At 37.6% G+C, this 14011-nt stretch overlaps 1 protein-coding gene across 2 annotated transcripts in view; it reads left to right on the forward strand.

The window, feature by feature from the left end:
• Window positions 1-14011, forward strand: part of Zfc3h1 (zinc finger C3H1-type containing) — a 47310-nt gene that overhangs the window by 20068 nt on the left and 13231 nt on the right. For both annotated transcript variants that reach the window (XM_085843173.1, XM_021173920.3), the window contains exons 8-22: window positions 1166-1375; window positions 1547-1711; window positions 2899-3036; window positions 3842-3963; window positions 4288-4437; window positions 5698-5872; window positions 6352-6483; window positions 6867-7409; window positions 7504-7613; window positions 9072-9203; window positions 9304-9425; window positions 10329-10430; window positions 10669-10788; window positions 11806-11989; window positions 13708-13894. In XM_085843173.1, coding sequence (XP_085699299.1) covers window positions 1166-1375; window positions 1547-1711; window positions 2899-3036; window positions 3842-3963; window positions 4288-4437; window positions 5698-5872; window positions 6352-6483; window positions 6867-7409; window positions 7504-7613; window positions 9072-9203; window positions 9304-9425; window positions 10329-10430; window positions 10669-10788; window positions 11806-11989; window positions 13708-13894 — 2592 coding nt within the window. The remainder of the gene's footprint in view (window positions 1-1165; window positions 1376-1546; window positions 1712-2898; window positions 3037-3841; window positions 3964-4287; window positions 4438-5697; window positions 5873-6351; window positions 6484-6866; window positions 7410-7503; window positions 7614-9071; window positions 9204-9303; window positions 9426-10328; window positions 10431-10668; window positions 10789-11805; window positions 11990-13707; window positions 13895-14011) is intronic.

The raw sequence follows: 14011 nt of genomic DNA on the forward strand, positions 1-14011 counted from the left end.
CCTCTGCCCCTGAGCACTGGGTTAAAGGTGCCTGCTGCCACTTTGGGCAGCAGCATCCCATTTTGGGTTTTTTTTTTGTTTTTGTTTTTATTTTTTGCTTTGTTTTTTTGTTTTGTTTTGTTTTGTTTACTGTCCTAGAAGTCACTCTATAGACCAGGCTGGCCTCGAACTCAGAAATCCGCCTGCCTTTGCCTCCCAAGTGCTGGGATTTAAAGGGATGCACCACCATGCCCAACTAGCATCCCATTTTTTTACAAAAAGAAATCACAAAATAAAGGTTCTGTACTTACTTCTGGATTGAGAGCATCTAGAGATCAAACAGAATCTGGTACTGGGTAATTGAACCTTACATTCTAGGGGGAGTTTATGGTAAGGAAAATTGAAATGTTTTCTTTTGGGAGTGAGGAATGATTGAGCTAAAGTGTGAGAATTAGTGGAAAGTCTTGGAAAGAGAAGCAACTAAACTAAGGGATATGTAGGAAATAATCCTATATAATCTCTAAGAAGCCATTTTTACAAGGATTTTAAGAGATGCTGGACAGGTACTCACTCTGGGGTCTTACTCTTATTCCTTTGATTTGTAATTTAGTTTTAATGCTACTTGAAAAGATTTACTACTAAAATATTTTAATTTGTTATCCTTTTAAATTTATCCCTTAGTGTGATAGTATATGCCAGGGTTTGGGAGGAGCAGGCAGGCAGATCTCTAAGTCAGTGGCTAGCCTGACATAGTTTCAGGCTAGTCAGGGCTACACAGACCTTGTCTACAAATACATATATGCTTTAACTTAAATACAACAATATTGATTTTAGTTTTACTGTTTTTTTTTGTTTGTTTGTTTAAAACAAAAAACTTGATCTGAAGAGAATGACCTTGTCTAGTTGGATTCTTTCTGTCTAGAATTTTAATTGTAGATAAGGGTAGGAACAGATGTATTTATATAATTACTGTGAAATTTATCATGTTTCAAATGTTGTTAATTGCAAAAGTAACATTTTAATCATTGAATATTAAATTATGCACTAGCTTTGAGTTGTACATAGTAAATACATCAGTATACATAGAACAACTAAATAAAAATTTACTTTTTCTGATTTAATAATTCTTCAGAGATGTTTGAAATTAATAAAATTAGAATAAAATGATTTCTTCTTTAAAACCCAGTCTGTGCCATCTTTGAACCAACCTTATGGGGAAGGCCTGTGTGTTTCTCTCGACCCTCTACCTCCTCTTCCACCTTTGCCACCTCTACCACCTGAAGATCCAGAACAGCCTCCAAAGCCACCATTTGCAGATGAAGAGGAGGAGGAAGAAATGCTCCTTCGAGAAGAACTACTTAAATCTCTAGCAAGTAAAAGAGCTTTTAAGCCAGAGGTAATTTAGTGCCTGACCCTCTAGGTGGTGCTCTTGCGCCTAGCATTAGGATGTCTCCTCTTGTCTGCCTCTCAGAGCAAAGTTAGGCTAAATCTAATCTTGTTTTACTTCAGATCTCTAAAGTGACAGACATGTCTCTTTATTTGGAAATGTTTATCTTTTTCTTATTAGGAAACATCCAGTAATAGTGACCCACCTTCACCTCCAGTTTTGAACAATTCCCAGCCTTTGTCAAGAAGCAATCTATCAATAGTCAGTATTAATACAGTATCTCAGCCTAGGATACAGAATCCAAAGTTCCACAGAGGACCACGTCTTCCACGAACTGTGATCTCGGTAAAAACAAGACTCAATACTTTTATTCAAATAGCTTATTAGAATTATTTTTATATCATCTGGTTCATTTATATACAAAAATAAATTCTTGTATAACTACAAATGAAAAACTTCAAAGAAGTTTGAAGTAAGAGAAGCATGTTCTTTGAAGATAGGTAGAATTTGGTGATGGTGAGTCTGAGGATGTGTTCTGCTCAGAGCGTGATAGCTATTCTTCGTTCTGCTCTTTTAAAAGAACTCAAATTGGTCCATTTTCAGCCTTTTCTGGTATCAATTGTAACAAATGTCTAAAAATTCTTCTCAGTGACTTGTCTTTAAAATGTTTAACTAGCACTGAGAATTGAACCTAGGGCCTCCCCACAACAGGCAAGCATGCCGCCAAAGTACTCTAACCCCAGGTACTATAGCAAGCATGCCGCCAAAGTACTCTAACCCCAGGTACTATAGCAAGCATGCCGCCAAAGTACTCTAACCCCAGGTACTATAGCAAGCATGCCGCCAAAGTACTCTAACCCCAGGTACTGTAGCAAGCATGCCGCCAAAGTACTCTAACCCCAGGTACTGTAGCAAGCATGCCGCCAAAGTACTCTAACCCCAGGTACTGTAGCAAGCATGCCGCCAAAGTACTCTAACCCCAGGTACTGTAGCAAGCATGCCGCCAAAGTACTCTAACCCCAGGTACTATAGTCACAGCCTTTTGTTTTTAATTTGGAGATCTCACTGAATTATTCTGGCAGGCCTTGAATTTTTTTTTTTTTTTTTTTTTTGGTTTTTGGTTTTTCGAGACAGGGTTTCTCTGTGTAGCCCTGGCTGTCCTGGAACTCACTCTGTAGACCAGGCTGGCCTCGAACTCAGAAATCCGCCTGTCTCTGCCTCCCAAGTGCTGGGATTAAAGGCGTGCATCACCACCGCCCGGCAAATTTTTTTTGAAGATTTATTAATTCTATGTAGGAATGCTCTATCTTTATGTATGCCTGCATGCCAGAAGGCATCAGATCCCATTATAGATGGTTGTGAGCCATCGTGCGGTTGCCAGGGATTGACCTCTGGAAGAAGAGACAGTGAGTGCTCTTAACCACTGAGCCATCTCTTCAGGCCCCAGACACATTAAAAAAGGAAAAAAAAAAAAAAAGAAGAAAAAAGAAGTGCATTTATTAGCATGATTAACAAATGCATTGCTTTTGTAGCTTCCAAAACATAAATCAGTGGTCGTAACACTGAATGATTCAGACGACAGTGAGTCTGATGGAGAAGCTTCCAAGTCAACCAATAGTGTTTTTGGTGGATTAGAGTCCATGATCAAAGAAGCAAGGCGGACTGCGGAGGTATGTGCTGTAATTCATGTTGCAAGGCGATCATCAGCGTGAATGTTGTTCCTGAAAAATCAGACCTTAGAGCTCAGGCATTTTAAGTACGATGGTTTGTAGAAACAATCTTTGTGCTTTTAGTCCTTACGTAAGGAAGTATCTGATTAGGTAGATTCTGCTGTTTTGAAAATTGCCTTTGTGTTTCCAATTACTCCCTTTCAGACTAGTAAAATGGGTTCATCTGTGTACAAGGGAAACTAAATGTTGCTCAACATTGTATTACATTAACGGAAACACCAGTTCTCCTTCCTTCCTCCCTCCCGTCCGTCCTCCCTCCCTCCCTCCCTCCCTCTTTCCTTTCTTTCTTTCCTTTTTGTTTTTAAAGATTTATTTATTTATTTTATGTATATGAGTACACTCTTGCCGTCTTCAGACACACCAGAAGAGGTCATCAGATCTTATTACAGATGGTTGTGAGCCACCATGTGGTTTCTGGGAATTGAACTCAGGACTTCTGGAAGAGTAGCCAGTGCTCTTAACCGCTGAGCCATCTCTCCAGCCGAAACACCAGTTTCCAATTTAAAAAAAGTACAGTGTTTAGGCCCTTTCAGGTTTTTCTGTTCCAGTGTGACTCAGCTTTGCATTTGTAAGGAATAGCGTTTGACTAGGTAGAGTATATGATTGGGCAGTTGACGAGTGGCCTGTTTAGTTTCTAAAAGAAGAGTGAGGGTAGTGCCAAGGTATTCATAAAATATCAGTATCAGGGTAGAATCTTTGAAAGCTGTTGATCTGGTTAATTTCAAATGCTTTTTTTTTTTAATAGCAAGCTTCAAAACCCAAAGTACCTCCAAAATCTGAAAAAGAGAATGACCCTCTGCGAACACCTGAGGCTTTGCCTGAAGAAAAGAAGATTGAGTACAGACTGTTAAAAGAAGAGATCGCCAAGTAAGTGAGAGAGTCCCTGCAGTTCACTTGCAGGTAGTGCTCGCTGAAGTCTTCTTTATCTGTATAAACTAGGACTGACTTCATCCTAGTTATGGAGTCAGTGTGTTATGGTTTATACATGGGGAGTCCGTCATCTGTCAACCTAAGTGCAGTGAGGCGCTGAGATACCCACAGAAGAACTGCACTGCTAGCTCTGATGCAGATGTCAACTTGAGTCTATATACTTGTTAGATAGTCGGTGTCATTAACATGTATTTTACAAAAGTATATTTTAAAGAAAATGCTTTTGGCTTACTCTTTGGTCTATTTCCTCTCTCAACTTAGTCGTGAGAAGCAGCGTTTGATTAAAGCAGATCAGCTGAAGACAAGTTCATCGTCTCCAGCAAACTCAGATGTGGAAATGGATGGGATTGGTAGAATAGCAATGGTTACTAAGCAAGTTGCAGATGCAGAAGCCAAGCTTAAAAAACACAAGTGAGTCTCATTCAGTGTCTGATTAAATATGGAATGTTTCAGATTGGAAGATCCATATCTATCTGTATTTATATTTGTTTATGTCATTAGTAACTAGAATACTATAGGATTACAATTTTATCTTCTACAGATCCCTGACCCCCAACCAGTGGCAAACATGTTACACCCCATCCTCCCTAGGGTCTTAAAATCTTCATACTGTGGTGAGTTAGGTCTGAGAGCAAGCCCTGGTCACAGATTTTCCCACATGGTAGAACTATAGCAGTTACTCGTTCTATAGACTCACACATTTATGTAAAGTAATTTATTAATATTTTAATTAGAGATACCAAGATCTTTAAGGAAGGTTGTCAGACTGAAACAGCTTATTCATTGCTAAAATCATTTGTGAATTTCCTCATTTTATAACCCTAAGAACTTTTGAATATATTTAGAACATCTTCAGTTTTTTAGATGGCCTTTTTTAGAACATCTTTATTATAAAGCATATTTTTATCTTTTAAGAGAAAGCATATTCCTGTAACTTATGTTGAGTTGAGGGGTGTGTGTGTGTGTGTGTTTGTGTGTGTTTATTATTGAGTGTGTGTAGCCCTAGCTGACGTGGAACTTGGTGTGTAGAAAAGTCTGGCTTCAAATTTGTGGCAGTCTTCATGCCTCTGCTTTCTGAGTGCTGGAATTAGAGGCTTACTTAACAAACTTCTGTTATTAAAAGTGGACTTGATTGTTGGAAGTAGTTACTGTCTGGTTCAGCGAATGATGTTCATGCTGACTGCACTCCTAAATTAACTCTTAGAATTGGTTATGTTTAAATAGCATAATGACTTTTTAAAGGCAAGCTTTTAAATAGTCATCTGGAGGTCCTTAAGGAAGAGGAATATGTGTTCATAGCCTCATTTCTAACATTTCAGACCCCTGGTCTTCTTTTTGTGAATCATGAAAATGAATGTAATTGGCGATTTTAAGACAATAGCACCAGGAGCACTGCAAGACGGTGCACGGTCTCCCGTGGCAGACGCATGCTGTTTTCCTTAGACATTAAGTACGATGTACTTTGGATGTTTGTCTTGTTCTAAACTGTATTTTATAACATGTAGGATTTGTCTTCAGTTTATGACCAGAGTTGTCTCTTTCAAATTATATGTATGTAGATAAAAATTCTTAAAATATATTATTATGTTATTAATTTGAAAGTTTTTTGTTTTGATGGTGTTAGTCTTCTAGTTCTAGAAAACAATAAGAATTTTGTTATTTACCACTCAGGATTCTCTTGATTAAAGATGAATCAGTTTTAAAAAATCTAGTACTGCAAGAAGCCAAGAAGAAAGAGTCTGTTCGAAATGCTGAAGCAAAAATTACAAAACTTACAGAACAGCTCCAGGCAGCAGAGAAAATCCTCAGTGCTAACAGGATGTTTCTGAAGAAGCTCCAGGAACAAGTAATGGCCTTTCCTAAGAAGTTAAAGACTGTAAGACTGTCGTCTGCTGTGTGCTGCATCTTTATTTTTATTCCTGTGCATACGTGTTTGTGTGTGTGTGTGTCATAGTGTGTGCTGCGGCTCATTATAGTCAGTGAGAGACACTGTGATCTCTGGAGCTGGAGTTAGAGGAAGTGGTGCGCTGCTGGGTGTGGGAGCTGGGAACTGAGCTGCAGGCCTCTGGACAGCAGGAGACTTTGAGCTCTCTCACCCAACACTGTTTATTTACACAGGCATTGTTTGATGTTTAGTTTTGGTTTTGGTTTTCCTCTAAAGCAAAGGGGGAAAGATTGAACCCAAGCCATCAGCATACTTGTAACCTGTGGTCTTTTATTGAGACATATCATTAGGATATTTTTACTTTGAGTTGAATACTTCCTAAAGCTATTGTGTTTGAGAGGATATTTGAAAAGATTTTAATTTATGCTTTCTATTTTCAGATTCACAGAGTTCAACAGCGTGTTACCATTAAGAAAGCGTTGACTCTGAAGTATGGAGAAGAGCTTGCTCGGGCAAAGGCGGTGGCTAGCAAAGAACTAGGGAAACGCAAACTGGAGCAGGACCGCCTTGGAGTAAGCTGCCTACAGGAATATTTTTTGAAAGCAGGGATTTTTTTTTTTTTTTTTTGTGGCACTTCTAAGAGATGTATAAAGTTAATTCCAACTTTGTTGCAACTTCAAAGAGAACAGATTATATTATTATTCAATATGCAATCTAGAGTTTGTTTTTAAGTGATACTTATATTTTGGATGCTTTTAAAATTTATTTTGCATTGGTTTTAGTTTTGTTGGTCACAGATTAACTTGCAAACGTGTTACTTGTTAAATTGTTTTGCTCTCCTTGTCACTTTGGTTTTGTGGCATTGGTATAATATTCTAGTGATACCACAGTTATCTTGTGAGCAATCGTGTATGGTTGCATAAAATGATACAAAATATTTACTTTTCTCTCACAGCCAAACAAAATGATGAGACTGGATAATTCTCCAATATCAAGTCCAAGGAAGCATTCAGCAGAATTAATTGCTATGGAAAAAAGACGATTACAAAAGCTAGAATATGAATATGCCTTGAAAATTCAAAAGTTAAAAGAAGCCCGAGCTCTCAAAGCAAAGGAACAACAAAACCTCGTTCCCGTAGTGGAAGAGGAACCTGAGTTTTCTGTACCTCAACCCTCGCTTCATGATCTGACACAGGATAAATTAACCTTGGACACAGAAGAAAATGATGTTGATGATGAAGTTTTGTCAGGTGCAAACAGAGAACGAAGAAGATCCTTCCTAGAGTCCAATTCTTTCACTAAACCCAACCTTAAGCACACTGACACACCTAACAAAGAGTGTATAAACAAACTTAGTAAAAGTACTGTAGAAAAGCCAGAACTTTTTCTAGGGTTAAAAATAGGTGAATTACAAAAATTATATTCAAAAGCTGACAATTTAAAACAGTTGATTTTAAAAACTACCACAGGCACTACAGAAAAAGTTCTGCATGGTCAGGTAAGTGGCCTTTCATATTTTCTGTAACATTTAGAGTTCGCTTCATGCCTTCCTTGTCTTTGGAGTTACTGTGATTTTGGTTGTTTTTTTCCAGGAGATTTCTGTGGATGTGGATTTTGTTACAGCACAGAGTAAAACAGCAGAAATGAAGCCATGTCCATTTAGACCTTACCAGAGCCCTCTTCTTGTCTTTAAATCCTACAGGTATTGAAGAGATAGTTAATAGTGTGCATTTCAGAGTTACCCTGGCTCCTAATGCTTTACCTTAAATCTGTCCTAATAAAAGCATTTGAACACAACTGGAAAACCTTTTTATGGAAGACAAAAGTATGTATTGCTGTTCTTCTCAAATCATATCAGAAAGGAGTTTTAGCATGTTCTTTGGGTTCAGATACTAGGTTTCTATTAAGTATTTTAGGAATAGAGTCTTGTAAAGATTTTTATTCATTGATATATATATATATATATATATATATATACTAAAAAAAAACAAATAGCACATTTTATTTTATGTATGTGAGTACACTGTTGCTGTCTTCAGAAATTCCAGAAGAGGGCATCAGATCCCATTGCAGATAGTTGTGAGCCACCATGTGGTTGCTGGGAATTGAACTCAGGACCTCTGGAAGAACAGCCAGTGCTCTTAACCACTGAGCCATCTCTCCAGCCCCCAACGTATAAGTATTTTGTAAAATAGAATCTCACTACATAGCTCCAGCTGAACTGCTTTTTAGCCTCAAACTTGAAGTAATCCTTTGCCCTGTGCCTCCAGGTGCTGGTATTATATAAGTCTGTGCTGCCATTCTTGGACAGTGACGATTTTTAATTTGAGGACTTTTCATTTGTCATTGGCCAGCCTCTGTAATGTTGACTTAGATATTCTTAGGTGGCTAATGTCCCACAATATTTTCAGAATGCTAGATGTTGTGGACTGCTAAATGGATATGATTTTATGATAAAAGTTACAAAGCTCTTAGTAGAAGCTGGGCGTGGTGCGGCACGCCTTTAACCCCAGCACTTGGGAGGCAGAAGCAGGCAGATGGATCTCTGAGTTTGAGGCCAGCCTGGTCTACAAAGTGAGTTTCAGGACAGCCAGGGCTACACAGAGAAACCCTGTCTCGAAAACAAACAAACAAACAAACACCCCCCAAAACCCCAAAGCTCTTAGTAGGTAAAATAGGCTCAGAGCCTAGTATTCATGCTGGCTTTGTAATGTAGACAAGAAATACCAGGAAAAAAGATTGTGAATGTAGCATTCTATATTTTTCTGTAATATAGTTTTAAAGTCCTTTTCTTGTTTATTTGTACTTAGAAACATCTGTTCTAGGCAGGTACTTTCCCCCTGAATACTTTGCAAGTCTGGTATTTTTTGTTTTAAATGAGATGGAGCCCTCCTGTGTCAGCTCAGCTTTCTTTGAACTCAGCCTCTCAAAAGTACTGAGAAACAGTTGTGCACCACCAGTCAGTTTTGACCATGACGGCTCTCATGTTTCCATTGTAAAAGTAGCTTGTTCCTCTTACTTACACCAGGGCATTTCCATTCCTTTTACTGTTGATTTGATTAGTAAACCGGTAGAAAACTTTTAACTGAGAAATAAAAATTTAAGAAATGGTCTAGTTTTCTATCCATCTATGTAATGCACTTATCCATTCTTTTTCTAGATTTAGTCCTTACTACCGAACCAAGGAAAAACTTCCTCTAAGTTCAGTATCTCACAGTAATATGGTTGAGCCAGATCAGTGTTTCTGCCGTTTTGACTTAACGGGAACATGCAATGATGATGATTGTCAGTGGTGAGTAGTTTTTATTTGGAAGAAAATCTCTAGAGAAAGTCATGTTTCCTTTTTTTTTGATAAGCACACCGTTGTCTTTTGTACTCTTGTTTTATTTTAGGCAGCATGTACAAGACTATACACTTAGCAGGAAACAGTTGTTCCAGGACATTCTCTCATACAATCTGTCTTTGATTGGCTGTTCAGAGACAAGCACTGATGAGGAAATTGCTTCTGCAGCAGGTTTGTGAAGAGTTCTTATTGAACGTAGGGACTTCAAAAAGATCATGCACTGCTTATATTTTAAACAGCTCATAATTTAATACATTCACCTATGGCACTTTCTAGATCTGCCTTATTGAACACAGTAGTCACTAACCACATATTGGCCTTTAAAGGTAAGTTTAAATGAAGGCACACTTCATTTACTAGTCATACTTTCAAGTGCTTGGTTGTTAGTGGTAAGTGCTGGCCAGTAGCTATGACAACAGAGATTTAACACATTACTGTTACAGAAAGTGTTTTAGTTATCTGGTTCAGCTTAGAAGAAAAAAATATAGCATTTGTGTGCCATTTTACTGTTGATTCTAGCATAGCCCCCTGTTTTCCTTAGCTGTTTTCAAAAGCTTAGGACTAAAAGTTAGTATGGGTTTAGCTTCTAAGTCCTGTACTGAAATAAAAAATACTTCATAAAATTTGATGTAGAAATCATGGATTACTAGCAAACACTTGTGCACTGGTTTTATTGAATTTTCCCACAGAGTTTGGTGCCAAATAATAAGTCTTTTGGACTAAAGGAATTAATATTTACTAGTTTTTTATTTTTAAAAAAAAAATCACTATCCAGAGTGATTGTAAAGTCACTGAAGTTACTTTGTCATTCCTCATTTGGACTTCTACTTTTATCTAATAATGTAGTTCATTTTAGTTCCTGAGCTGCCAATCCCAGTTTATATTGTGGTATGGTGGGAAGGATTTGTCAAGAGTAATTAAGCTACCCATGGGTTTTCCTCTTTTATAGGTCATAGATATTACTGACTGGTGCCTTACATAGTTTAAGTTATTCTTTGCTTTGTAATCTTTAACTAGCACAGTTATTACAGCTACATTTTTATAATGAATATAGTATCCTTTTTTTATTTTCAGAAAAGTATGTTGAAAAACTTTTTGGAGTAAACAAAGACCGAATGTCAATGGACCAGATGGCTGTTCTCCTTGTTAGCAATGTTAATGAAAGTAAAGGGCATAGTAAGTATGTATGTGTGTGTGTGTGTGTGTGTGTGTGTGTGTGTGTGTGTGTGTGTGTGTGCGTGTGTGTGCATGCGTGTTTCTCATTTCTGTATGGTTGTAGACAGTCTGACATTATGTTCTTAAAGTGAATGCTGTCTTTTACTATCATGATCAAATAGCTGTAGCTCTTTTAAAGTCTTTAAAACAATAAAAAAAATACTAGTTACATAAATTAACAATCTTCTATCTCTATTAGCACCTCCATTTACAACTTACAAAGATAAAAGAAAATGGAAGCCAAAGTTTTGTAGAAAGCCTGTATCAGAGAATAGCTGCAGTAGTGACGATGAGCAGTCTACAGGACCAATTAAGTATGGTAAGTCACACCATTTGAGATCTAGAGTTACTACGTGGTATTCTCTTTGTCAGAATGCTGACAGTTTTAGCCTAGCTTATACATGTGTTTGCTTAAACTTGTATCATTGGTATTTTCCACTGTTTTAAATGTGGTGCCCTTCATTTGATCCTGGTTTGATCCTGACACTGCAGGATGTTTTCATTCCTGCTCTTGGCCCAGTACATGGGAGGAACACTCTTGAACAAATATGATGCCTCATGTATTTGCAAACATGCTGTAGTGGGGTGAGCATAGCCCCAGGTGAACATCACTGCTTTGCCTGTGTCCTTGAAAGCACATGCTAATAATAATGATAATAATAATTGTTATTATTTTGCTTTATTTTGGAATCTATTTTCTGACATGCAGTAAACGTGTGTGTGTGGGTGTGTGTGTGTATTTGAGTACATCTTTCATTCTTATTTCTAGTTTTTATAATTTGTGGATTAATAATGATGTCCAGGTACACTCATGTGCTTATTTATATTTGTGTAACAGTTCTGTAGTTGAGATGTAGAAGAAATATTTTGTAATTTTAACTTAATAAATGGTTTTCCTCCCCTTCTCCTCCTCCTGCAGGACAAAGTCTCATGTAGCCAAGGCTGGCCTTGAACTCCTGATCCTCCTGCCTCTACTTCTGGAGTGTTGAGTTTATAGATGTGGGCCATCATGTCTGCATTTTAACTTCTAGTTTAATTTTTAAATTATACTTCACAGTTGAGTTATCAGTGTTGTCACTTAAACTCAATTAACATGCTTGGTCTGCTTCACCAACAGACCATACTTCCAGTTTGTCAGCTGAGTCCTGTTTATTCTTACTTTCCTGATGCTTGAAATGTTTTATTCTTCTAGAGGTGTCTAGGTTTGGATTATCTGACACTTCCACTTTAGAGCTGAAAATCACCTGAATACCTATTCCGAGAACCTTTGGGATGAGAGCAAAGCTTTTTCCTTGAGTGGTTGAAGATATAAAACTAATGGTACTTGTTCTTGCAGCGTTCCGACCAGAGAAGCAAATAAATGTCCCAGCTCTGGACACCGTTGTCACTCCAGACGATGTTAGATATTTTACCAGTGAAACTGATGACATTGCTAACTTAGAAGCAAGTGTACTGGAAAATCCATCCCATGTACAACTTTGGCTCAAGCTTGCGTACAAGTACTTGAATCAAAATGAGGGGTAGGTCAGCTTCCAGTTGTTCTGAAATATTTATATCTTTAGTCTTCACCAATGGCCATCAGGTTTTTATCTTTATTCTTTATTTTACTTCACTGATGGTCATCAGGTTTCCTTATTATTACCAATGGGGTCTTTTGTTTTTGAGGCAGGGTCTCACTGTAACTAAGGCTAGCCTGAAACTCACTTGGTGGCCCATGTACTCAGTCATGTTTCAGACTCCCCAGTGCTGACATTGCATGTGTGCGCTGCCACACCTGCTTCAGACTTTATTCTGTTGAAACAGGGTCTCCTGTAATGTTGATTGGTCTGCAACCTGCTGTGTGTGTCTTTGAGGATGCCCTTTTTACTTCCTCCTCTTTTTACTTCCCAGGCACTGAAATTAGAGGTAAATTGTTTCATATCTGGTTGTGAGTCCTTAGTTTGCTTTGTGACAAAGCCAAAAATATTCTATTACTGTTCTAAACCTAGTAACAAGTTGTAAGAGTAGAACTTCATTTTATGTTCGTGGCTCAGTGGGTAACAGGTTTAAATTATACTGAAGTTGTTGCATATGGATTGCATCTTTAGTTCTAGCAGTTGGATTTCTCTGAGTTTGAGGCCAGCCTCGTCTTTATGGTGAGTTCTAGGCCAGCCAAGGCTACATATAGACCCTGTCTTAAAAACCAAAAAGGGGGTGAAAATCTGTTAGTAAAATTATGAGAATGGAACATGTTAAATTTTAGGTTCATTTGCAATAGAGATTTAAGTTTATTTAGCTATTTCTAAATTCTGATGGAATTGGTCTTTTTTCCATGTGTGGTTATATTCATGTTATGTAATATATTTCACAGTTAGTAGTTATTGTTACAAATTTCATACTCTTAACGTCTGCTTTTTAATAGTAGAGAGCAAGTCAGGAATAATCTTCACAATGTAATTTTAAAGTTTAATAGTTTCTTTTATTAAATAGCAGTCTACTAGGAAAGACCTATCTTAAAACTTAGTATAAAACCTATTAAATAAGGCAGCAGCAGAGTGCTGATAAACTACACACACCGGAAAAGGGTCTTATTTAACTTGCCTGTGTGTCTTTTCCATGAGAATGGGGTAAGTTACAGTCTGAATGTCTGACTCATTGAGTAAAGGACAAAAGAACTGTACATTACTCTATGAGTAGGCTCATGAAAGAATTATCTTCTTTAAGAGATAGCAAGCCATTGAGCTGAAAAGAACTATTATATTGAAAGCTTTGATATTTTATGCTGGCAGTACCTCGCCTTGAGAGAGAGTTGTTTAACTTTCCTGTTTTCAAACGGTATAAATCATAAAAGGTATTGCTGAGTATGTACGTAGAACACATTTGAAGTTGATAGTTCAAGTGCTTTTATTATACTATGTTTTTATCTGTGGTAAATGCTCACAGAATATCTACTTAAAAAGAAATTATTTAGTCTACAGGAGATCAGGACCTTTGGGCTTTGACAGACATGATTTGAAATCCCGATTTATTGTTTTGTATCGTAGTGATTTTGGCTTCTTGTAGGTTCTAGTAGAAAGTAGATTCTTAGTTTGGTTCATTTGATTAGCTCTGCGGAGAGGTTAAGGGTTTCAGTAGTTTACACTGCTGGTGATTGAACCTTCTGCCATGTGCCTGCTCAGCACGTGCTGTTCACTGCGCTGCAGCCCGAGCTGCTCAGCATCTTACAATGAACACTTTGTCCTTTCTTTGAAACATACAGGCTGTGTTCAGAATCTTTGGACTCTGCTTTAAATGTACTGGCTCGAGCTCTGGAAAACAATAAAGACAATCCAGAAATTTGGTGCCATTACCTCAGATTGTTCTCAAAAAGAGGGACCAAGGAGGAGGTACAGGAAATGTGTGAAACAGCTGTTGAGTATGCTCCTGACTATCAAAGCTTTTGGACTGTAAGTAGAAAAGACATCAGCCATGTGGTTGATGTATGCTATGGTCATAATTCCTTGGAGCATCTTAATTGCTGCTAGACAGCTTAATAGGTTATATAGTTTATCAGCATGTAGATA

The sequence above is a fragment of the Mus caroli genome, unplaced genomic scaffold (genome assembly GCF_978045245.1).
Source record: "Mus caroli unplaced genomic scaffold, Mus_caroli_1 scaffold_9, whole genome shotgun sequence".
Taxonomy (NCBI): Eukaryota; Metazoa; Chordata; class Mammalia; order Rodentia; family Muridae; genus Mus; species Mus caroli.